The 25,786-nt window shown below is 41.1% G+C and overlaps 1 protein-coding gene across 3 annotated transcripts in view; it reads left to right on the forward strand.

Moving 5' to 3' along the window:
• LOC6551118 (neurobeachin) overlaps nt 1–25,786 on the forward strand; it is a 65,076-nt gene that overhangs the window by 21,384 nt on the left and 17,906 nt on the right. For 2 of the 3 annotated variants that reach the window (XM_026981982.1, XM_015155511.2), the window contains exons 3-17: nt 9,008–9,134; nt 12,796–12,992; nt 15,321–15,442; nt 15,555–15,681; nt 15,770–15,889; nt 16,131–16,277; nt 16,700–17,285; nt 17,367–17,452; nt 19,584–19,724; nt 20,145–20,284; nt 20,443–20,656; nt 24,558–24,780; nt 24,896–25,038; nt 25,137–25,327; nt 25,448–25,638. In XM_026981982.1, coding sequence (XP_026837783.1) covers nt 9,008–9,134; nt 12,796–12,992; nt 15,321–15,442; nt 15,555–15,681; nt 15,770–15,889; nt 16,131–16,277; nt 16,700–17,285; nt 17,367–17,452; nt 19,584–19,724; nt 20,145–20,284; nt 20,443–20,656; nt 24,558–24,780; nt 24,896–25,038; nt 25,137–25,327; nt 25,448–25,638 — 2,755 coding nt within the window. The remainder of the gene's footprint in view (nt 1–9,007; nt 9,135–12,795; nt 12,993–15,320; nt 15,443–15,554; nt 15,682–15,769; nt 15,890–16,130; nt 16,278–16,699; nt 17,286–17,366; nt 17,453–19,583; nt 19,725–20,144; nt 20,285–20,442; nt 20,657–24,557; nt 24,781–24,895; nt 25,039–25,136; nt 25,328–25,447; nt 25,639–25,786) is intronic. The other variant, XM_026981983.1, reaches the window with a different exon arrangement.

Below are 25,786 nucleotides of genomic sequence, written 5' to 3' on the forward strand. Positions count from 1 at the left end.
CGGGCAGGCAGGCAGGCAGCCATCTAAAGAGAGATGGACAGATAAGGAACGAAGGGGATAGGTGCCGACGAGGGAGTGAGATAGAGAGATCGGGCAGGAAGGACACACTTTGAAATGGGTTCAGCATTAGCCGGGACCTGGCATTTGTATTGGCAGCATCGCCTTTTGTGTGTTTTTGGCCTTTTGATGCCGCCTTTTATTACATTTGTGTCGCTGGCGATATGCTTTCATCTTTTTTCTTGACTTGTGTATACCCTTTTCGGTGGTGAATGGACTCTATAATAATCAGCTTTCTATACGTTTGCTGGTCACACTGGACACACGCTAATGCTCATATGAGAAAGGTAACACTTTTACAGTTCTCTGGCTGTTTGATTGTTCGATTATCGAAAATAAATGTATATGGTAATGCGTTTTTAAAATGTCGCCAGGGTATTTCGTTATTCTATATTGTCTTGAAATCGGATTTTAGCCCACACTCTTTTGTACTTTGGTGCCCTCTTTGGGATTCTTTTCTTGTTTTATTTTTTGTTATTGGCAGCGTTCGTCACGTAGGGGACAACGGCGATGGCGACGACGACAGTCAAACACATTGAATGACCCGAACCTGACCCCGAGCTCCTGGCTGCCCTCCATTTTGCCCCCAGGACCATCCATCTAGCTACGCCCATGGAAACTGGTGCCCGCCCTTGCGATGGTTTTCGTCCTGGGGCCACCCCGTTGAGTTTAAAGCATTGTCTGGCATGTGAAAAGGTCATTTAATTTCTTTTTGATTTGTTTTTGCTTCGACTCTAGGTTTTCTGAGCGCCTTTGAGACCGGCGCGTCGGCGTCATTAAAGTGTAAATGTATTTTTAAGTAGACGCCTCCTCCGCGGAAAAAATAGAATTACCAAAATGGTCTGAAGTAAAATGAGCCGAAATAGCGTAGCCGAAAAGCCCAAAAGCCGCACAAGTTTCAATATTTTTTTTCTTCTTTTGCCTCCTTTTTTGTGCTCTCGCTTGAGTTAATAGCATTTTAAGTACGACGGGGTATTTTGGAAGAATTTTGGATACACAAGCATATAGGCAATTGAAGTTTTATACAGCCAATTCAAAGCCATCTTGAAAGTTCATTTCAATTGAAATTAAAAGCTCATTATTGACCATGGATGCGGTGAAGGAGATTTAAAATAGGCAATGGGATTAGTGCAATTAAAGGTGCCACAAATATTCTGTAATTGATTTTACTAATTTCTTAAAATGCTACTGCAAGAATTATTTCAGTTAAAAAAATTGTATATTTTCTTTTCTATATTTTCTATTTTTGCATCCGTAGTTTCCTCCGGTGGCCTTGAAAAATCTTATTTTAAATTACAATTAGAGAGTCTTTTTTTTTTTGCAAAAATGGAATGGAAATTTTTTCCCGCAGTATAGATGTTTTTCTTTTTTGTCGCTCTTGCGTATTTTGTTTATATTTTCATTTTTTGTTGTTATGCCGCTTTTCCGTTTGGCTGCCAGCCATGAAAAATGTATAAAGTTGAGAGCTTCTTCAGCTTGTTCCGCTAAGGCCTGGGGACAAACACACGAGCCATGCCATATCCATATGGGCGTGGCCGATCGGAGGGGCGGAGGGTGGTGGGCGTTATGTCTGGATTTGGCGGTCGCTGTGAAAAACTGTTTGGAATACTTTTTGAGCTGCTTTGCATTTTTGGCTTGTGGGCTTAGCATCAACGCACATGTGTCGCCAGTAGAAAATGCGAAAGAGGTGAGGTTTTATGCGGCATAATGCCGCACACATGAGTTTTGTCATTCAATTTTGACACGCGCTTTTCACCCTTCACCCGCACACCGACCCCTTTAGGAACATAGATTTTAGATTTCACATTTTCCATTTTCCACCCAGTTCGAAAAGATTCTTCAGCGCCTCATCAATATGCAAAAAGGCAACAGCCTCGAAAGCTGATGCTTTTGAGTAGGGAAAGGGGTCAAATCAGGCGACAAGGGGTTAGCCTTGCCCACATTTACCGCCCACACTCGATGGCCCGCCTCCACTTTCAGCCTACCGCCCACTTCCGCTACTCAGTCGTGCGTCAAAAGCAATGCAAACTTTTTGCGGCCGACAAAAAAATGCCAAATAAAATCACAGAAAGTGGGAAAAAGCAAAAACAAAAAGTAAAAGAACCGAAAAAAAACAAAAAAGGAAAGAATGAAAAGAAAATTATTATGGAAATGTCAACGTGAAACTTTTGCACAAATGCGATGGTTCCGCTTAACCCTCTACTGCCGGTAGTACGCATATGCTAGCAGCACTTTCGGCCACTTTTTGCCAACACAATTGAATTTCATGTTTGACACGACACCACCACCATCGCCCGGAAAAACCACCTGACCCCCCTTCAAAAGTTTCCTTTTGTTTTTCCCCAATCCCCCACCTCCACCCCCCACCATCCAGCACATTTTGCGATTTATGCGAGAAAATTTTAATGCGATTCCTATTGCCTTCGCCAGGGAATTTCGATTCGTTTCGTATTCTGAATACGAATTCAAGTTCTGGATCACAATTCACAACTGAGGAACTAAGCTTAATTTGCAAATCTAGAACTCATAAAATACAAATATTTCCAATAAATTTATTCAATGCATAAATGGGTTACACAAATGTTTAACTGCTTAAAAACAATCCATTCAAAGGAATCTCAAATTATTAAAATACGAGTGCTTGAGTGGAAAAGCAGCCCAACTATTTGTTACGAGAAGTGCTCTCTAGTAAAAAAAAAAAACATAAATGAGTCGAGGAAAAAAGTGAGAAAAAAGGGAAATCAGAGTCTGTTGACTTTGGCGACACCTTCTCTGTGTGCATAATTCAATTTGCGGCACTTGACAGCATCAAAAGGTTGACATAATTCGTTTTTTTTTTTTGGTTTTCTTCTTTCTGATCCTTTTTATACTTTCATTCCACTTACCCTTTTCGGATTTTTTATTTTAAGTTTTTCCTCCCTGCTCCGATTTTCCTTCCCCGTCAGGCGTCAGTGATTGTGCCCGCGACTTTAAGCGCGATTTTCGCAGCTCGCTTTCAATTTGTGACACCTTAATGGCCAACTGAGCAGGGACAACGTGCTCGGGTCTCTGGAATCGGTTTCGGTCAATTCTTAATTACATGGCAACCCCATTTTGCACCCTCGCTTTTCCGGGGAAATTTAATTCAACGATGAGAGAACTGAAAATTGCTCTCAATTAACTTGTTAGTGAATTCTTGTTTGGCCCCAAACCAAACAAAAGAAAAAACAGGAAATAATAAACAAGGAGCAAAAAGGGTTGAATTCCTTATCGAACTTTTTTTTTGCCGTCTTTTCTACTCCTTCAACTCCGCCGCAGTAAAAGGAAAAACTTTTAATTTACGAGAGATAATTTTTGAGGGCAAGCAAACTCACCCACCAAACAAAAATCATTAGACGATGGCAAAAAAAAAGTAGGCAAGACAAAATAAACAACTCTACGCCACAATGAGAAAACAGCTTGCTATTTAACTTTCTTTATGCTGCAATAATAGATATAGTGCCCTGAAATTGGGAAAATTTATTTTGTCGGCCAGTGTAATGAAACTTGGCAGCAGAGTTTTTGTGGGAGAGCCAAGCAAACATCAAGCGAAAATACATTTTTATTGTCATTAAAAGAAAAGTCTCAACCCTTCAGCAGCTTGACATAAATTAATTAAATAAATTAGAAATGTGCACGAAAACGAAATTGAAATGGAATACTTTGGCGTAATTAACTTGGGGGAAGCGCAAGTTGTGTGAAAGCGGAAAGCAGGTGGAGAGTGCTGACTGGAGGGGTCAGAGGTCATGGCAAGTGATTGCCCTTTGTCACTTGGCATTTGAGTGGCAAGGTGGCATAGAGTTCGAGTTCAAGTCGTTGCATCGAGCAAGGACGACAAACAACAACAGCATCATCGACTGACAAGGACATCCATTAAAGATATAGCAGCAATCTATCCAGGAACAGACATCCGTTCGTTTGCATCAACCCCACAAAAGCTGTCGCAAACGATTTCCCACCACTTTTCAGGCGCATTAAATAATGCATGAGTGAAAAAACAGTTATACCTGTCAGTTTATTTTGCTCCATCTCAATCAATGATATGTATTTGTCAGTTTCAAATGCGGGCTAAAACAATAAATTTGATTGGTAACTGCCATTCTCTTTATCTTTGGCAAACGTAAATTTATTAACCCCATTATTTGTTTGTGGAACGTCAAATTATATTCGTTTCTTTGGTGCAGAGAAGTTGGAACTATGATGGGCATTCTAATGCCGCCACTTTGTTCGCCTGTCTCCCTTTGATGACTCACCAATCGAATGAGCAGTTTCCCGGCGCTTTCCACCCACCCCAATTTTCCACCTCTTTGGGTGTTTTTGGCCACGACTGCACTTTGTGTCAATGTTATGCACATCAGCCGTGGCATAACGTCAATTTCAGTCAGTGTCTTTGCCATTCAGCCAGTCATTTCTGCCATTCAGCCAGTAGACACTGCCGAGCTGAAGAAGGCACACGCTACTTAGTTTGCAAAATTGCCGACTCTGGCATTTTGCATGTTCGTATATGCCGCATGCATACATACATATATGCGATGCCTGCGATTTTCCCAATACCTCATACCCGATTTTCCTCATTTTCCAAAGGCAAACTCCTACTTCTTGCACAGTTGTTTGCATTGCAGCGGCAGATGCTGTCAATAATAAATTTCCGTTAGAGCCGCAGCAGATTTGCAAAAGGGGAAAACCAGTTGGCTCGCCAGGCGGCACGTTCTGGGTAGAGAAAATTGGGTGGAAAATGGGTGAAAATCTAGGTGGGGTGGCTGGGAAAGTCAGGAAGGAAGCACATAAGCGCATTGCCCAAGACAAGAAGGAGATTGAGGAAAAAGGAAGGAGATTGCAGCTCGGCACTAAAAAGATGACATAAAGATAGAGACGGGCGGGTGTTGAAATTGAATAGGGGTAACGAAGCGTCAGTTTCAGAGAGGGAGTCGGTCTGAAGACGAAGGAAAAATCAAGGAAAATGGTATGGATGATGGGGTAGCCAACTGAAAGGGCGGAGTTGGGCAAGAAACCAAAGTAAGACTAGAGGAAAAAGCTCGCACTGCAGGCATGCAAACGATGCGCTGTCGCCTGATAAAGTATACGACCGATTGCCCGTTTCTGCTCGACGGGCCAAAAGGAAAAATCGCAGACGCTCAACCAGACATTGGATGCAAATGGAAAATGGGAAATCATCATCACCCACCCTCCCCCTGGGGGGTTGTGAATGTTTTGGAGAAAAGCAGGGCGCGATCCATGGCATCATGGATGGGCGAGGCGCTGGATGCGAGGAGCCAAGACACGTTGATAAATTTATTGAAATTCTATTGAAACGAAACGATTTGACTGCACCAAGGACCAACAGACAGAGACAGCTGTCGTAAGCCAGAATGAGACAGAGCGACGACCCACACAAATCGCTGATAAAGTGGAAAATGAGTGCAAAACAAAAAGTAAAGTGCAGAAGAAAATTGTCTCCATGTGGAGAGAGAAGGTTCAACTGTAGTAAATTGCAAATAAATTGCATGATACTCTGCACTGAAAGAAACGAGAGATTAACATTGCTGACAAATAATATTCGAATGGCTACGAAAGAGTAATTTTTATGACATTTACGAATAATTTATTTTAAACGATAATTTTTATTATAATGACATTTTTAATTGAATTACGATTGATTTTCTGTTTAAACGAGATCCCTATGTTTGCTGTCTGTTCTTCGATATGGCGCTCAACGCCGGGCAATTAAACTTTTGCCATTGCGTAAATTTTATCTTGTTCTGGCGGCCGGGATTTTTATAGGTATTTTGCCTATTTCGGCGAGGATTGGGCCACAACAACACAAAATCTTGGCAAACTTTGCACTTAATTTTTAATTTTCCTCCATTTGGCCTTTGACCGGCCGCGCTGGACACGCGATGCTCAATTTAACCTGGCCAAGGAACAACGAGAGATGGAGACGGAAAAGCGAGCAACAAGCAGATGAAAATGCTTGGCTGAGTTCAGCAGTAAAAGAGCAAGAAAAAAAAAGAAAAAAAAAGAAAAAGAAAAAATAAAAGCAAAAGCAAAAATAACGTAAAGTAGAAATATCTCGGCTCAAAGAAGCAGCAGCATTTCTGTAGCATACTTATGGGGGCTGTCCGTGGAAAATGATGGAGGAGATACAGACATAAAAAAGAGACAAGGGGGTCGGGTATGTCGTGGAAAAGGCCAAATTTAATTTGTGCTCAGTGGCTGTGGCAACTCTGGTTACTGTTGTTGCTGTTTTTGTTGTTCTTGTTGCTGGGCCATGAAGAAATTGCTACCCAATTACGTAATAAAATCCAACTGAAGTTTCTACTCTTATTATTTAATTTTTTCTTTATCTTCTCCTCGCTTTCCATCTCCTCAATGGGGCGCAAATCGTTCTAGGGGATTTGGTATGGAAACACACAAAATACAAAAGCGAAAACACCATGAACGGAGGCGGAAAATTCGCGGGGAGTTGGCTGGAAAATCCAGCTTGGCGCTTATTAAGAAATAATGCTGTAAAAACAAAGCGCAGCGGCGTCAAATCAACTTTTGTTTTGTTTTCTTATTTCGCCCGCAGCGAAACATAAAAATGATGCCTTGAATACAAAGAAAATAAATAAACACCGCATAACAAGGTGAAATACACTGAAAAAAAATCAATGTTCAACTGTTAAAATTCAACAATAAACAATACATTGATACAATCAACTTGCAACATGCTACAATCAGCTATCAACATGCTATATGCATCAACGTCATCGTTATTGTAATTCAAAAATTAAATTCGTCAGTGGGAACTTGTAATTCCCAACTAGTTCTGACTCAATCACCATGGCATAGGCGCCCTGACACCCAGTATATCAAGTGACCAACAGACGCATATGTCGTGATGTGTACTGATTTATGATGTTAGGTGAATAAAATCGCCTAATAAAAATTTATTATACAATTTATTATGCCTTAATAAATAAAATATAAAAAAAAAAAAAATTTTTGTATACACTTCTATACTTTATTATACAAATAAAGTTATTAATAAAATGTGAAATTAAATCGAATACAATCAGCTATCAACATGCTATATATGCATCAACGTCATCGTTATTGTAATTCAAAAATTAAATTCGTCAGTGGGAACTTGTAATTCCCAACTAGTTCTGACTCAATCACCATGGCATAGGCGCCCTGACACCCAGTATATCAAGTTACCAACAGAGGCATATGTCGTGATGTGTACTGATTTATGATGTTAGGTGAATAAAATCGCCTAGTAAAAATTTATTATACAATTTATTATGCCTTAATAAATAAAATATAAAAAAAAAAAAAAAAATTTTTTTTATACACTTCTATACTTTATTATACAAATAAAGTTATTAATAAAATGTGAAATTAAATCGAAGCCTGTTTAACTACAAATCAGTCTTAAATCAACAAACTCTAGCCACAGGAAAGATATTTGATATTTCTACAGTTCAATTACTTTTAAAATTGTATGACCAATATTCGAGCTCTGAAAACACTTCATTTCAATTGCTAAGCAAACAGCAATAAACGAGTTTTGGCAAAACAAACTGTCGTTTTGACCAGCAGAGAATCCGAGGGAAAACTGGAAGAAGCCGAAACTCAACAGCCAACAAGGAAATGCGAGAAAAGCTGGGAAAGCGGAAAACGCTGGCAAAGGACCAAGGACTCCGGGTAATAACAAGTGCCCTGTGGTGCAGCTTAGTGAAATGCAAAGAAATAGAGAGTATTTCTGATTTTTCACCAAATCTCATGCATATTACGTGTGTACATCAGTCAGTTTGGAATTTAAGTACATTTTGTATATGCAATAGCCTCTTTCCCGTCACATCCCCGGAGTATTTTTTTGCCCCAGAGGAAAATGTTGCGCAAAATCAAAAAAAAAAATCTTTGTGTGGTCCATTTTAAAATCGGGGAATTAAATTATGCGTGTTCTGTACATTAGAAAAACAAAAACAGGAAACGTAGCTGGAGGATGCTGGAAATACAAGCAGCGATAAATGAAGCGTAAAACGAGCCTTAAAACTGATAAGCATTCCATTCATATGAATAACGAAACAAAAGTTAAACGCCATTGGATTTCATTATCAGAAAGCTGGCCTGCTCATGACACAATTTTCTTTATTTATTTGTTATACAAATTTCTGTTCATTTTATATTTCTGCTATTTTTATTATAACTGAATAACGGAAATACAGAAATATATACATATATTCAAAGCGATATTCGCAACGCTTTCTCTGCAATTGCCAATCAATGTGCAATCTTCTCAGTTCATGGGAATATATCTCTGTGTATGGGTGTGTGTGTGTGTGTTTGTGAGTGCCAAACGAAATAATCATAAAGAACCGTCAAGCGCTTTGCTTTTGTTCTGGAGAATTGAGGCAATAACGCTGAAAGGAAAAACGAAATTCGAGAAGGAAAACTCGGTCTTGGCTTGCGATTATTTTGCCATTACTTTCCATTATTTTACTTTATTTCAATGACTGTTTACATTAGCCACACACACATACACACACATGCACATACGTACACTCGTACGCACACTTGAGCAAAATGCGGAGGGAGAGAGAGAGAAGAGAAATCAGCAAATAAGTGCTCCATACTTTCGAGCGCGTGAGCTGCTTATTTTGGTCTTTTTCTTCCACTTCCGGCTTTTGTTTGCCCTGCATGTGATTGTTAGTGTGTTTGTAAGTGTGCGCCAGAGTGTGCATGTGTGCATGTGTCTGTGTGAGCCACTTTACTTTTGCTCATTGAGCTGGGCAAAAGGCAAAGGCAATACTTGATTGATACTTTGATTTCTCCATTATTCTTTCGAGATTTTCTATTTATCCTCCCAAGAGATACAAGTTTTATCTCAATATTTTCGTTAAAACACATCTAATATGCATTTGCTTTGTTTTCTCTTCTATTGCAGGCGGAGATTTGGAGCGTATTCATCGCCATCCTGCGCAAAAGCGTCCGCAATCTGCAGGCCTGCACCGATGTCGGCCTAATTGAGCATGTCCTCGTCCGCCTGCAGCGCTCCGAAACGGTTGTGGCAGGTAAAAACCATATTTATAGAGCATTAAATTACAAAAAAATTTAAACAAAAATCTTGTAACTTTGGTGTAAAATCATTAAAATCACACTTTTGAAGGTGTCTAAATTATAAAACAATACATAAGGAATGTTTCAATACAGCTTGTGATTTCTATGGCACCATTGGCCGATGATTACATATTTCATGAGAAGCATTTTAATCCAAATTTTGTTTGGGGGCATTGATAAAGGTCTCTTATTCGTGGAACAATGAAGTTTACACATTCGACCATTGTTTGACTGGTCTGAATAGATCCCAAGTTGACTTTGGTTTGCTTTTGGTCTGGTCCGCTGAATTGCCTCTCGATTAATTTCACGCTTGTCAGCAGCACTGACACGCCCAGTTGCACCCCCACTCCAAGCCCCCATGGAAGGCCATCGCACCACCCAGTAGCCACCCAAAAACCACCCGGCGGGGCACTGAGTGAAAAGACAGTGAAAATGGGGGAGTGGAGATTGGGATGGCACAACTCGGCAGCAAATTTGCTCTTCATTAGCGACCCTCGCTGGCCCCGCCCACTGTGCCAACCGCCGTGCCCTGCACCACCCTCCGTTCCACCCAAATTTTGCCTCCCCCACCACCCACACGCACACACACTCGCACATTCGCACATGATGCCTTAAGCATGTGCGTGCCTTTGGCTTTGATTTTGATTTTATTAAGTCAATGACACATCTGCGGTCTACACGAAATCCCGGCACCCCACTACCTTACCACCACCACCACCACCACCATCACCAACTCACCACCCCACCACCCCACCACCCACAACCATATCTCTTTTTGCACCACCCTCTTCTCCTTCATTCCGCATTTAACGAACTGTAACTGCTGTCAATTTGCAGTCGCTGACTTTTGAGCTCCATGGGTGTGTGTGAAACACGGAGAGAGCAGAATGCCGAAAGGGAGAAAGACCACAAACAAAGACATAATTTCATACATACACAGAAGGAAAGATGTTCAAAACTAAATTAGGTATATTTCAATTTCCCTTTTCTATTTTGTTTGGTAATTACCAACAAAAAAAATTGCGTGCATTTAGGCATAGCTTTTCTTACTATAGTCCAACAAATATTCTTCACTTTCAAAAATATAACAATTTTTAAAATAAAGAAAATTACATTTTTGCTTATTTTTTTGTATTACCAAAGAACTACAAATGTTCGCAAATTATGTTCTCTGTGTACTCGGAATGTCTGTCCTCAGCGTTTTACTACATGTGTGTGTATGTGTGTACCTGACAAATGCCAAAACGTGACACTTGCCAAGAAATTAGATAAGTTAAAAGTTCGTTGTCTTGGGCAAAGTTCAGCTTAGAGTAGCAACTTCTTGGATTCCACATAAAATACGTCAGCATACGTACGTATATATGTACATATGTCTATACGTTTCTGTATTTTGTAAGGAATATAAGAGAAATTGCCTAGTTCTGTGGGCCATAACTTAAAGTGCTTAAAAACTCGACAATGCAATCGCAAAAATTTGATAAGGGAAATTGTTGCGTTAAACGCTCTCACTTCTCTTCCTTCTCTTCTTCATCCACATATATATATTTATCTATACATATATATATATTTATATATATGAGAATGTATATACTCTTCTTTCCGCTGATTTTTCTCCCACTGATGATGATGATGATGAGTTTGGGGCAGTAAAAACTTTGGCATGCCAAGGAAAATGTAATTAAATGCTGATGAAGCTGTGGCACTAGGAAGGGGCAAAAGTATGAGAGGAAAGTACGCGGGAAAAGCTAGGAAATCCAGGGGGCTGAATACCAACTGGGGACCAACCGGGCAACACTGTCGTCTTGGGAATGCCGCAGGGGAATGGGCAGTGAATCTGGTTGGATGCTGGATAACTTGGGTCAACCAGAGTGGCCCAAAGGTTCAAACTGCCGCACTTGCTCAATACCTCAATTCATTTCAACGTAAATACCAGTTTAACAGTCTGTAACAAAACGAGTTAGTTTCCATTAGACCAACGTTGAAAAATATAAGATTTCTATTAACTACGAATTTCTTGTTGAACATTTATTTTTTCTCCAAATCTACCAATATTCACTTCCCAACGCCCCAAATACCGAGAATAACGAGAATATTACATAAATATTTGCAGTGCGTTTGTGTGTCTTGTGTGTAGAGTGTAAATGTGGGGGAATATGCCAGAAAGCTTGAGCGGCATACAGAAGGTGTGCCAACAGACCAAGCATTAAAACGGCCCGAGCGTCCCATTTCAATTAGTGTGCATTACAAATGAAGTTTGGGAATAGCGCAGCTTTCGCTGGAAAACCAGACGACGTCGGCCTGCCCCTCGGGAGGGGGCGTGGCCAGTGGGCGAAAGAGTGGGAGCAGGCAAGACGACAATGGAGGAAGCTTAGGAGGGCCAAAGAGGGGCAATCAGTTTGAACTCCAGAATTAATAACTATTTGGCAAAGCTTTTGGCTAAACTTGATTGAAAATGCAGCCCTTACAAGGGGAAGATGGCAAAACAAAAAAAAAATAATAAAAACGAGCGAGATGGAGCATTACTTCTTAATGTAGTGTGGGATAGAGGAAGCAGAAAACTCATCATCTTCGTCATCGTCCTCGTTATCGTTGGCTCAGTGGAGACATAGATGAGTGATGGAAATAGTTTTGGCCAAAAACTTTTATGCCCGGCGAATTTTCCTATTAAAATTTCGCAATTTATATTGCCAGTCAATTGAAACCCCAAAGTTCTTTAGGGAAATGCATGTGCTGCAGCGCTTTAAGTAATTTTGTGAGGATGACTGCCTTGACATTTTGTTAATAATTAATTACATCTGAAATTCTCCATAAAGAAATGTTCATGGATTTAGTGAGGATCACTTGTGCAGTACCTTTTTCTAGTTTTTTCTAAAATAATCAGCTGCTATTTTCAGCACATTTTTGTGTGACCTTCCATTGAATGGAAATTCCTTTCGCGCCTGGCAATGGCAGTGCTAGATCAAATGCAATATAGCTGATGGCCTTGCCCCAACCACGCCCCCAATTGCCCGTCCTCCTCCGCCGCCGGCACCAACCACGCCCCTCTGTCTTTTAGTACTCGCTGTGAGAGCTCGTGTCCTTGCCACTTGGGTGAACGCGAGAACTTTGCATTTGGCTTCGCATTTGCATTTGCATTCGCATTCGCAACTTGCCACCTGTGCTAAAACGGGAACTTGATTGTTGCCACAAACACTCATATACACACCCAAACACACACACACACCACACATACACAGTTGCGTTTGGCTGGCTGTCTGCAGCATTTGCGCATATCCTTTAGGCCTTCAACCCATTTCCGGCCTTTCCGCATTTAATGGCTTGAACCACGTAACTTACGAAACTGTGTATCTATATTGCTGTAGCTTATTTTGTTTATACCAGCATACAGTATACCAATGAAGTAAAATCAAAAATATTGAATTGTATTTATTTGGATGGGAAATCGTTTAACTTATCATTTAATACTCTTATAAATGACTAATGAAGAGGATTAACAGTACTTATTACGGCATTTCAAGAGTCATAAACTTCTGAAATGGATTGCATAAACGTGTGTATCTACCCTGCCACCGACACTAACCCATTTCCCATTTCGACCGCAACCCCTGCTTTCAGACCTGCTCATCGAGATGCTGGGCGTCCTGGCCAGCTATAGCATAACGGTGAAGGAGCTGAAGCTGCTCTTCGGTACAATGAAGGCCACCAATGGCAAGTGGCCGCGCCACTCGGCCAAGTTGCTGAACGTCCTCCGGCAGATGCCACATCGCAACGGACCGGACGTCTTCTTCAGCTTTCCGGGCCGCAAGGGATCGGTGAGTACCAACAAAAAGCTACATAGATGGATGCATACTTTGATAAATTGATACAGTTTATACCAGACCTACTTCCGATTCCAAAAAAAAAAAAAAAAACAAATTTAAGGAGGCTTCGTCGACTAGTCCACGACTTAAACAACACCGTTGGTTTCAAATATCTTTAGGTTTCAGTTATCAGCAGCTTAAATTTCCGTCTATCCGCTGGTTCGTCACACTGGTGGTTCCCTCTCTGGCCCGATATTTGCAATTTTGGGCCATGCAATTCACCAGGCATCTTTTTATTGAATGCAGCTGGCAGAAACAAAGGCCACATACGAAAATAGCCGTCACATGCGATACAGGAAGAGGTTCCCCAGGGGGCCTCATATTGCACCCCGTCGAAATTTCCGGGGGCTTTTATTTTATTGCGTCGTACTTAAAACGAATTCGAAATGTGTGTTTTTTCCCTCTCTCTGTCACAGTCACAGTAGCCTATGTATGTACATATGTCTGTATTGTTCGTATATGCCCGCTATCTGTGAGTTTGACCACTCCCATTTTTGGTGCTTGATGGGATGTGAATGGGAATGGGGGAGCACTCTATCGATATGTCCATGGCCCCATAAATACATAAAAAATGCCATAAAGTGAATTGGAAGTCAGATGCTAGCATCGAACATGGACAGCATTTCGCAATTGTCGCAAAATGTCTAATAAATAGATGGTCGCCACCCAGCAAAATCGTCCAAAAGAATCGCCCACCTATCCATCCAATCCACATCAAATCCACCATCCACCGCCCAGCCCCTCCCTCTTATTTTGGGTTGATACTGTTTTTGGGCTGTTTTTTTTCTTTTTCCTTTTTTTTTCTTTTTAATTTTCCGTTTAGCCAGCTTTTTGGAGGGAAAATCAACCACCAGTCCACTTAGCCAACAATCTGCGATCCACAAGCACGCCTAATGCCATTGATGGTGCTGATTGCAACAGGATGACGACGGGACTCGATTCGAATAATGAGATTTTCGGAAAAGCCAAAACCCAAAATCACCAGGGCGCCATTTCAGTTTCCTGCTCCTCCAACCGGACATTCCCACTACTACTGTCACGGGAAATGGGCGAAAATTGGGGAAATGTAGAGAGAGTGCCACTGAGTGAGTGTATGAGTGTCTGCGTGTGTCTGCGTGTGTGTGTATGGTGCCTGCAACCGCAGCAAAACTCCAACAACAATGTCAGCTTTTGTCACGTTTGCCTGGCCTTAACCCATTTAACCCATTTTGTCGCTTCTTGGCCCACGAAAAAGGCGAAACCACTAGATGAGTGTAGAGTAAATGAAATTTGATATTTTTGAGAGGTCTATGTAGTTGTTAGAGCTGAAGAGTAAAGAAGTGATTTTACAAGGTGAGGCTACATACGCAAATAATGATTTAATTTAAACATGTTGAACATGAGCTTTGCGAAAAGGAGCGAATGGTCAACTTTAATCAATCAAATAAATGCATACTAATTGTTGGTTATCAGCAATTGTGTCAAGTATATAAAATCATCACAGGGCTAAGAAATAATAATTGTCTTCAACAGAAAACAATGAGTGACGAATGCTCCGCATTGGCCATTAAATGTATAAATATTTGTTATCAAATTGCAATAAATTCACCTGATGTCTGAAAAGGCTAATGTCCAATCGCATTTCCAGAGAGAAATACTATTTTGCAAACAGACAGCACAGGAAAGTGAATTGTGAGTTTTGAGACTACCATACCAGAATTTTCCCTAACTAACCAGAGTACACTACTGTATATATGTATGTATGTATATATAGTAGAGTTGCATTCATCTCGAATTTATCCTTTTTGAGCAAACGGCGTCGGCGAGCCGTAAAGCCACATCATTGATAATAAATCAAATGGGCTCATTTCCTTTTAATTCCGGGTTCATTTCTGTGTTGCGGCTTCTTCTCTTGAATTCCCATCCTCAGCTGCCTTTCCTTTTGCATTTCTGGCTCTGGTATTTTCTGGCTTTCAGTTGAGGTTGCCACAGGAAATATACACAGTCGTGTGTAGTTTGTGTTGTGGAATGGAATGTGCCACAAGTTTCCTAGCCAGTCTAAAGTATTTCCCTCTCTGAGATTCATACAGCTTCGTTTTCGGTTACGGAATTCAAAGGCGTTGGGTGATTTTATGGACCTATGTCTATATATGCGCAGTCAATTATGCGGCTTATTAATGTGAATTGCCAAAGATGTTGATTGGCAAACTGACCGAAATTAACATTTAACATAGCGCTGGTGGTTAAATTTGAATTGGTTGTAATCGTTTTCCGGTATCATTTCCGTTTTCGTTCGTACAGGCCATGGTCCTGCCGCCACTGGCCAAATGGCCATATGAGAACGGATTCACCTTCACCACCTGGTTCCGACTGGATCCCATCAATTCGGTGAATATCGAACGGGAGAAGCCCTACCTCTACTGGTAAGTACTGGCCCAAAGCCTGAACATTTAAGACTTAAAACTCAGTTGAAAATAAAAGTGTGTAGGCTATATTTGGTATACAACTCAAGTGAATACTCCTTGTTATTTGCAGCTTCAAGACATCAAAGGGCGTGGGCTATACGGCGCATTTTGTGGGCAATTGCCTCGTCCTCACCTCGATGAAGGTCAAGGGCAAGGGCTTTCAGCATTGTGTCAAATACGAATTCCAGCCACGAAAGGTATGATAATCCCCCCCCCAATAAACACTCGCTCACACATCACATGAATTTGCCATGACTTTGTTTTCGGTTTCTATATCTGTTTCAGTGGTACATGATTGCCATAGTGTATATATACAATCGTTGGACGAAAAGCGAAATCAAGTGCCTCGTTAATGGACAGCTGGCCTCTTCAACGGAGATGGCCTGGTTTGTTTCCACAAACGATGTGAGTACTATTTGTATTTGATCAACATATTCAGTTGTTTAGTGCCTATGGGCAACAATCAATAGGAGTGATAGTTATGCTTCCCTTTAACTCACTTATAAGACTGCTTTAAAATGTGCAGAAAATTGAAAACAAATTGAAATACATTCTCGATTTAAGAAAGCTTTATAGGTGATTCCCCTAGATTTTCATTCTCCAATGAGCAGCTTCCCTATTGAATTCATTTTCCAATCGCTTTCAGCCCTTTGACAAGTGCTACATTGGAGCCACCCCCGAGTTGGACGAGGAGCGCGTGTTCTGTGGCCAAATGTCGGCTATCTACCTTTTCAGCGAGGCGCTGACCACGCAGCAAATCTGCGCGATGCACCGCCTGGGTCCCGGCTACAAGGTGAGTGAGCGGGTTGTAAGTGGGTGGTGGCTTTCCGGTGGTTGGGTGGTGCACTGGTGCACTGGTGACCCGGTGACCTGGCAACACCCACCCAACAACCATTGCCTATTCAACAGCAGCGAGGGTCAAGCGCACGCACCACTGCACCACTTTTGCACAGCCAAAATGCCGCAGCAAAACTGTCCTCGTCTGTACAAAACAAACGTCATTTGTTTTTATATATATTTAAATATTTAAATATATATATATATATAGATATATATACATATATACATTATTTTTTGCTCTTTTTTCTCTCTCTTTTCGTGTTTTTTAAACTTCCTGTCCGCTGCACTGCAACAAAAATTTGCACCACACACAACAAACCATATGCCAAAAACATTGTGAAAATAACAAAAAAAAATACAAAATTCAAAAAACAGTCGCAGTTCCGATTCGACAACGAGTGCTATCTGAATCTGCCGGACAATCACAAGCGGGTGAGTCACTTTCAACTTCTGCCAGCGACCTTGGGGGCGTCAGCACTGTCGGGCGGCAGTGGGAGTGGCACCGGAAGCGGTAGCGGCACGGATGCATCAACTGCAGCGGCAGCGGCTGTTGCCGCCGGCCAGCAACAACAGTTGCAACTGCAATTCCAAATTCTGGCCGCCGAGCAAGAGGCGCGTGCCATCGATTGGTCCGATGAGAAGCTTGATTTGAATGCGGCTTTTGTGAAAATTCGAGCGGTTCTCACCGCCCGCAATGCACTGACCTTGGCTGGCAGCAGCAGCAGCAGCAGTGGCGCTACTGCAGTAGCTACTGCTGCAGCAGCAGCGGGAGCAGGAACAACTGCCGCAGCAACATCTGCAGCAGCAGCAGCGGCGGCGGCGGCAGCGGCAGCAACACAAAATGAGAATGATGCAGCAGCGGTACAGCAACAGCATGCAACACATCACCATGCAACAGCAACAAGTGGCAGTGCGGACGATCCGCTCGGCCATTTGCCCACTGGAAATGCTTCTTCTTTTGGTATTTACACTGCTTTTCATTTCTGCATCTTTTGTTTTTAAATTATAATTTAAATATGTTTTTTATTTGGGGACCGATCAGAGCAACTCCGTCGAATGTCCAGTGTGAGCAGCTTGAACTCAATGGTCGGAAGCGCCGACACTGAGGAGGTTAACCAGCTGAAAGCTGTAAGCAAACTTTCATTTCATTTTTACCCTATTTTAATTTAACTTTAAGTTTCTCGTACAGCAGTTTTGTATATTTTTATTTCGCTCGAAACTCATTGGGCACATTCAATTGACAGCATTTCATTTCATTTGAATTTAAATGCCAAGCTACTTTTTTGGTCCTGCGAAACATTTTTAGTTATTTCAATCAGGTTTAGCAAAATGCCAGTGCCGTGTGTAAATATTTTCAACAAGTTATTTAATTATGAAGTTATTGCTAGCGTTTTAATTGACAAAGTTTATTTTATGTTACATTTGTGCGCCCCTGTTGAAATGAAAACCAAAATGTTATTATACATTTTTGGTAAGCAATTACAAAGTTACCGACAGCATTTAGATCGATAGCTTGATTTCGCAGTATTTTTCTCTATTTTAAAGTTGAGGCAACACAATGGTCGTGTTTTTTGTTTTTAGTAAGCAAAAGTAAATGTAGCGTAACCTGGGCAGTCTTAAAAACGTCGCCACCAAAAAAAAAAACAAAAATGAAAACTCCCATTTGGCGGTAGACAAAGGAGAAAATGTAAGGCCAAAAACACACCACCCACCGCCCACCATCCGCCGGAGATTGTTGGAAATCTTTGGACGCGCATGTTCCATATTCCGCTGGAGAATTTTCTATGCCCGTGCGCTACTGTATGCTCCACATTTCAGGACCCGAAACAGCTATTATGTAGACAGTCCCCCCACTTTTCACTTGCCACCCCATTTCCCACTCACCTGTGCCGGGTATTATACCATTTTGTATGGCGAGTGGCAGGGGATGGGCGGGGAAAAGTGAGTGCTTTAGTTATTTTGAATGTTGTTTTTATGTGCCAAATCGGGAGTTGTGTTAATGGGATGGGAAAACACGGCCATACACACACACACAAACACACGCACACTCGCAATCACATTTACACAAACATTGCGCTTTTAAGGGGAAAAGTGCGAGAAATGGTCGGGCGAGTGTTATGATCCCTAAAAGAAAACTGTGCCGTCAAATAAATATTAAAGAAACGTTCTTTTAAGTAGTAGGAATTTTGAGTTTCCTTAAAATATCTTAAATTGGTTACATATTATGTTTCTGCTTCTTTGTTTCCCCCAACTAGTTTTTGCACTTTGCGTTCTTGCTCAATTTAATATTCTTTAAGAACAATGAAAGAAGTATTTTTAGCAGCAAATTAGGCAGCCAACAACGTATAATAATGAAACTAAGCACCAGCTCACATGGCACACACACACACAGGCAGGCAAACATACAACACACACACTGCCAAAATGCACAAAGGAGATGGAAACTCTAGACTCGAGGAAAATCTGCCCCGAATGGGAAAATGAAATGCAACGATGCGTGTTGTGTATATATATTGTAAATATTGTTCATGAACAGCATTTGAATACTTTTATATTGAGCACACACTTACACACACACATAGTGCCGTTTATACGTTTTGTGAGCGTGTGTGTAAGTTGCTATTACCTAACAGAGTTTATTATTGATTCTCACAGAATTTATCAGAGCACAAATAACTTAGTAAATCAACGGGTACACTGTTCAACTAATATACTTAAGTTATAAAAGCTCAGTTAAGAAAATTCACTTAAATTTCATATTCCTATTATACTGATCACCTAAATGCCTTAAATAGTTTAAACTTGAAAGTAACAAACTCGTTCTAACTCTGCTGGGTATTTAATGCTTCGGTTTTCCGAACTTTGCTTTCCATTGGTCATTTGTAAACCTGCTCTTCTTCTCTCTGTGTGTGTTGCTGTGTGTGTGTGTGTTTCATTTTTTTTTCGTTCGTTATCTTGTGTGTCAGCTTAAAGCCAAAGCCAAAAGCAAAGCTAAAGACAAAGCCTAAGTAAATTGCAATAGCCTGACTGAGGATAAATCTTCAGTCGGTCGATAGGAAGTCCATGGAGTCCATGGAGTCCTTAGTGCCCAGCTCGATGCCACTCGATGACTCGCCGAAAGCCCGGCCTAATCCCTGCCATATACACTCTCCCCGATTCCCCAGATACCCAAATACCCAAATACCCACTGATTCCCCTTGATTATGCAACCACCTGGCTCAAACTCAACCAACCAATCTACCTGTCTTCTGGCTCACAGGTGCTGTACGATGGCAAACTATCGAATGCCATTGTGTTCATGTACAATCCGGTGGCCACCGATGGTCAGTTGTGTCTGCAGTCGTCGCCCAAGGGAAACGTTTCATATTTCGTGCACACGCCGCATGCGCTAATGTTGCAGGTGAGTAAATGACACACCAAAAGGTGAACAGGTTTTGAAGATTGTGGGCAAGTTGGACGAGTAGGACGAGTGGGACGAGTGGGGTTGGAGCTCGTAAGCCTCCCAGGGAGCATAAATTCCATGTAGAAATTTTACGACACCGGCGCATGCCTTGGCATTTCTTATTAGCCCCGAAAGAGGCCGAAAAAGACCGGAAAGCACGGTGCGATGAGGACGAAGTCGTCGGCACTGGCCCAAAATTATTCAATAAATTTTGTATTAATTTCTTGGGCAAACAACACACAAATCATAAGGAGTAAAAGTTGCTGAACGACGAAAAGCACGAAGCTCGGCGAACGTGTCCTGTGCCAAAATATACGGGGCTGATGACAGCTTAGGCGATTAATAGAGCTCTGATTAAATTGAAATTTGCTTTTGCAGGATGTGAAGGCCGTGGTCACGCACTCAATACACTGCACCCTCAATTCGATTGGCGGCATCCAGGTGCTATTCCCGCTTTTCTCGCAGCTGGACATGGCCCACGAGGGTCTGGGCGACATTAAGCGGGATCCCACGCTGTGGTGAGTGAGAAATGCGATACCCTATATGTTAGCATAGTTAGAATTTTAGAAAATACCAGAGAACTAACAGAGACGTTTTAGTTAATAAATAACATGCATTGTTAGGCAAGCAATGGCTGTTCAATAATGCCATATATTATTCATTCCCATTTTGATAGCTCCAAGCTGCTGGGCTTCATCTGTGAACTGGTGGAAACTTCGCAGACGGTGCAGCAGCACATGATCCAGAACCGGGGATTCCTGGTCATCTCGTTCATGCTGCAGCGCTCCTCCCGCGAACACCTGACCCTCGAAGTACTTGGTTCCTTCCTGAACCTGACCAAGTATCTGGTCACCTGCCTGTCGGCCAACAGTGATCTGCTGCTGAAACAGGTAAGTCGGTTGCGAGTTCAAAACCTGCTTGCCATATTGTTAGCCGATATGAATACTTTAAATACATACAAATATAAGGAAGGACGATTGGTTGCAATGCGGACAACGCTGCGTATGCGCAATGTTCTTGGCATGCCGTCTGTTTTTTTTTTGTGATGAATGTAAAATGTATTTTAATGTATTATACTATATATATATATATATATGTATTACAATAACTAAGTTCGATCTAAGTGTCAGTTATTTTTTTGGGGGGTGGTTAAGCATGCGAAAAGCCTGCCCCTCAACAAAGAATCTCCTTGCGAATTTGATTTACAATTTTGTTACGCGTTCTTGTTGTTCGCTTACACCCAGCCAAAACAAACAGAAAATGAAAACCCAACCCATCGATTGTTTTTAGGGTGGCATGTTAACCCATCTCTCCAAAAAAAACAGTACAAAGACAAAAAGAAAGGGAAATCCCAAAAATGATATGCGATTTCGTCTCGTTTGTTGCTTTCTCTGTCTCTATCTCTCTCTTTCTCTCCACACTTACATTAATATATATATAAATCCAACTCTATCTATCGCACTCACTGTGTTTTGCCTTTTGTTGATGATGATTTGATGATAATGATGATGATGATGGTTATGATGATGATGGCGCACAGTTGAACACAGGCCTGCGTAATCCTTTCAAAAAAGTAAACACAACCGTAAACAACTGCTCACATTTCTCGTTATAAGTAACTGCACTTGAGAATCTCTTAAGCAAATATACTCGTACTCGTACTCATAATCGTACTCGTACTACTCACAAGCATCCAACGTCTACCTACCCACACGATATATACATATACATACATATATCTCAGGCATATTTATGTTTATTTTATGCCATTTGCCAGTCTGTGCAACCTGAAGCAAATATCTCCCCCTTGAAATCCCACTGGATGACTATTGAATTCTATAACCCGCTTAGTTTAAAAAGGTAGAACAAGGTCTTTGTTCTATTGTGTAAGCTGAGCAAAAATTATAAATCTTTTGTTAATATCGAGAAATTAACTTACTAATTTTTAAAAATATCCTATCGTTTTTTCCCAGTTTCCAGCCTGACAATATGTTTTAATTATTTTGTTAAAAATACCTTTGCATGCATTTGTCACACACTGTTTTTCTGCATGTAATGTTCTCTATCAATTGTGATTAGTTATTGGCAATTGAGCAAATTGTTCAAATTTTGCGTTTCGATGGCATTTGAATTCGAGTCATTTGCGTTTCATTTCGTTTCGATTGCACTTTGCACATGCCTGGGCACCGCTTCAATTCGCTTAATCAGCTCAAAATCATAAATGAGATTAACAAAAATTAATACTTTCCCTAGCCAAAAATCAGCAAAACAAACAAATAGTAAAAAAGACGAAAAATATTAACTATAACTTAACTGTCTTCTTCTACTTTTGTCTCCTCTCTCTTTCACTCTCACTCTCTATTACTCTCTCCCCTGCGCTCTCTCAATATCTCTTATTCTCTGCTTCCCGCCACGCCCACCGTTCCCACACGTTCCACGCTCACGATCGCTTTTCCATTACCATCGTTCCCCGCTTCTTGCTATTATCATCGCTTATCTATAACTCAATTCAAATGCGCCTCATCGACACTTAAACACAACACAACTACACATCCACCGAAATGAAACATCAACATCAACTCCAAAAACAACAACCGAACAATAAACAACATAAATATCAACATGAACAACGAAACAGTTCTACCAGGTGAAGCTCAATTCTCGAATTCTCTGTACTTCTGTACCGTACCACTATATCCAATATATGTAACATATATATGTTTCCGTTCCACTGTTCATTACGTTTCGTTTCATTTTGTGTCTGTGCTTAACGTAGTTTGATGGGCATCAACGTGTACATAAATCATCATCCCTTTCATTCATCGATTTGTGCGTTTATATATATAAGATATATAAATATATATATATATATATTTTTATATATCCATGGAAATATATTATAAATACGTGTTGTATACTCATTTAAAGTCATTTCGCTCTTCATTCCATATTGTTCCGTTACGCTTTGCTGAACCGCAAAACCGCAGCGATAAACCGCATAATCTTATCAACTCTGGGGAAACCCCTGAGCGCAACCTCAAGTCCCCCCAAAAACCCCAACGTCAATCCCAGATTTTGCCTTTCCATTGGCTTTTCCTGGTCCCCTCCCCCCTCCCCCCACCACATATCCCATGTCACAGCCCCACATACTCCGTTCCTCATTCAATTTGTTCAATGTGTCATTTGGATAATTGAAGCGAAAGTTGTGTTCACAGCACCGAATCGCACCTTCCTAATTGCTTGCCTGGAGTATTTCCAATACGTTTTTAAATGTGTACCACACCATACGACAGCAAAGCGTTGTTCTACATTCCTATTCTGCCTTGTCCTTCGAAAAATGAATAAATTTCTGGTAGCAAAAAACAGAAGAAAAAGAAAAAGGACAAATGAAAAAAAGAGAGAAAAAAATCAAGAGTTGAAAAGCTGCAAATATTTTTCGTGGCACCTTTGGGGCTGCCGGTTGCATTTTTATTTTACATTCGGTGCACAGCTTTTTAATTGGGAAACTTCTCTGCCAGCAGTCGAGTGGGGGGTTGGGTTTCTGAGAGGGGCCTTTTCAGGGGCTTTAAGGGGTGTGAAAAACCTTGTTGCATTGTTACTAGAGAGCCATGGCAACAACATTGGCGAACACTGGTTTTGACAATCCAACAAGTTGAGGCGATGGCTTAACAAGTTTTGTTTGGGCCCGGGCAAATGCAGATGAATGAAATTAAAGCGGATTGCAATTCCCAACTCACCAGAAGTTGAACTTAACTGGATTACGTTCAGATATTTTGCACACTTTAATGCCAGCCATAAAGTGACTCTTCAGGCGATATTTCACTGGTCTGGTATTAAGCCAACTGGAAGTTTCAATTAGTGGGCTTGATGGTTTAAGCTGGCTGCACTCTTGAGTGAAAAGTTTTGAAAACGCAAAGTGAAATATAGAAAGCACTAGATATGGGGTATACTTATAAATAAATAATAGTCTTTGTAAATTTGGTACAAGAACTTAAGACCGAATCATTTGGATTCAAAGTATCTGAGGATATTTTCAGATCGAATTGCGGTTTGGAAGACAAGTAACTCGGTTTTGCTTACCACATAAAAGCATCCAGTCATTTTACCATCATAATATACATATCCACTTAACTACTGTATTATTTACTTCAAGAATTTTAGCCATAACTTAATCTTAGTATTAAGTTAACATAACCTTTACTAGCGTAGCCTAGCCTAGTTTTAGTTTTAGTTTAATTTAGTTAAGTGTTAACCCCTAAACATTTGATGCTAACCTCATGAATACCGGAATGCAATTGTTTGTTTCGTTTCATTTCATTCCGTTGGAATTTGATTTTATGTTCGTTGATTGCCGTTATGCTGTTGCTGTTGCTGCATGTGTTACCTGTTTAAACCCAAAATATGTACTACTACTACTACTACTGCCCCCAAATATATCAACATCAACTACAACTCCAACAACAACTCTGACAACAATAATAAAAAAATAAAAAAAACCTGATACTCATGTTTAACCGTATGTATACCGAAATCAAATTGATTGTTTTATACCCTGCACTCTCTGGCCCTTCTTTAATATATCCACCCACCTGCTTAAACCTCTTTTTGCCTATCCCCAACTACATACTATATCTATCTAAAACTCTATTTATATAAACGCATACACGCACCCTTCCTTTCTGAGCTACCCCCACAAATGGACTAAGTCACCCAATCAAATTGTGAGAGGACAGCAAAAGTTACTTGACTAATTCCCCGCAGTTGTTCTGTTTCTCGTTTCTCACGTGGCAGCTGCTGGACCACGTCCTCTTCAATCCAGCCCTGTGGATATACACACCCGCCAATGTCCAGGCGCGATTGTACTCCTACTTGGCCACCGAGTTCCTCTCGGACACGCAGATCTACAGCAATGTGAGGAGGGTCAGCACGGTCCTACAGACAGTGCACACCCTGAAGTACTACTACTGGGTGGTCAATCCGCGGGCTAAGAGTGGCATCATTCCCAAGGGACTGGGTAAGTTGCATTTGGAACACAGCAAATAATTGAACGCGAAATGTTCATCTGTGTAGTATAGTACTTATAAATGACTAAATGATTTCGCCTTGGTTTCCCTTTTCCGCCTTTTCAGATGGACCTCGCCCGGCTCAAAAGGACATCCTGGCCATCCGGGCCTACATCCTGCTGTTCCTGAAGCAGCTCATCATGATCGGCAATGGCGTGAAGGAGGACGAGCTGCAGAGCATACTCAACTATCTGACCACCATGCACGAGGTGTGTAAACGATTCCCCCTTATCTTCCCCATAGAAATAACAACTATTTAATTAATTAACATCATGATTTCCCCCCCTCGTTTTGGTTTGACTTTCAGGACGAGAATCTGCACGACGTGCTGCAGATGCTTATCTCGCTGATGTCGGAGCATCCCAGCTCCATGGTACCTGCCTTTGATGTGAAACACGGCGTGCGCAGCATCTTCAAGTTGCTGGCGGCTGAAAGTCAGTTGATTCGGTTGCAGGCCCTCAAACTGCTGGGCTTCTTCCTTTCCCGCAGCACCCACAAGTGAGTAAAGTGAATGCTGGATCGGTTAAATCCTACCACTGGAATTACCAGTGTTGTTATTTTTCTTTGGTGATATCTAACCAAAACTCTTTACTATTTTCTTTGATTTTCCACCATCAGACGCAAGTACGATGTGATGTCACCACACAATCTGTACACCCTTTTGGCGGAGCGACTGCTTCTCTATGAGGAATCACTATCCCTGCCCACATACAATGTTCTTTACGAGATCATGACGGAGCACATCTCGCAGCAGATTCTATACACACGGCATCCGGAACCAGAGAGTCACTACCGTCTGGAGAATCCAAGTAAGTGAATGTATAGCTTTTTGATAAATAAGACTTTGATTTGGTGTGTTTAGACGCCTCGAAAAAATGTGATAAATATTTCAATATAAATTAAATTAAACATATACAAGCAATATACTGCCAAATATTCTAATAATGATTTCGAACA

This window comes from Drosophila erecta, unplaced genomic scaffold (genome assembly GCF_003286155.1).
Source record: "Drosophila erecta strain 14021-0224.00,06,07 unplaced genomic scaffold, DereRS2 tig00000126-arrow-pilon, whole genome shotgun sequence".
NCBI classification, from domain to species: Eukaryota; Metazoa; Arthropoda; class Insecta; order Diptera; family Drosophilidae; genus Drosophila; species Drosophila erecta.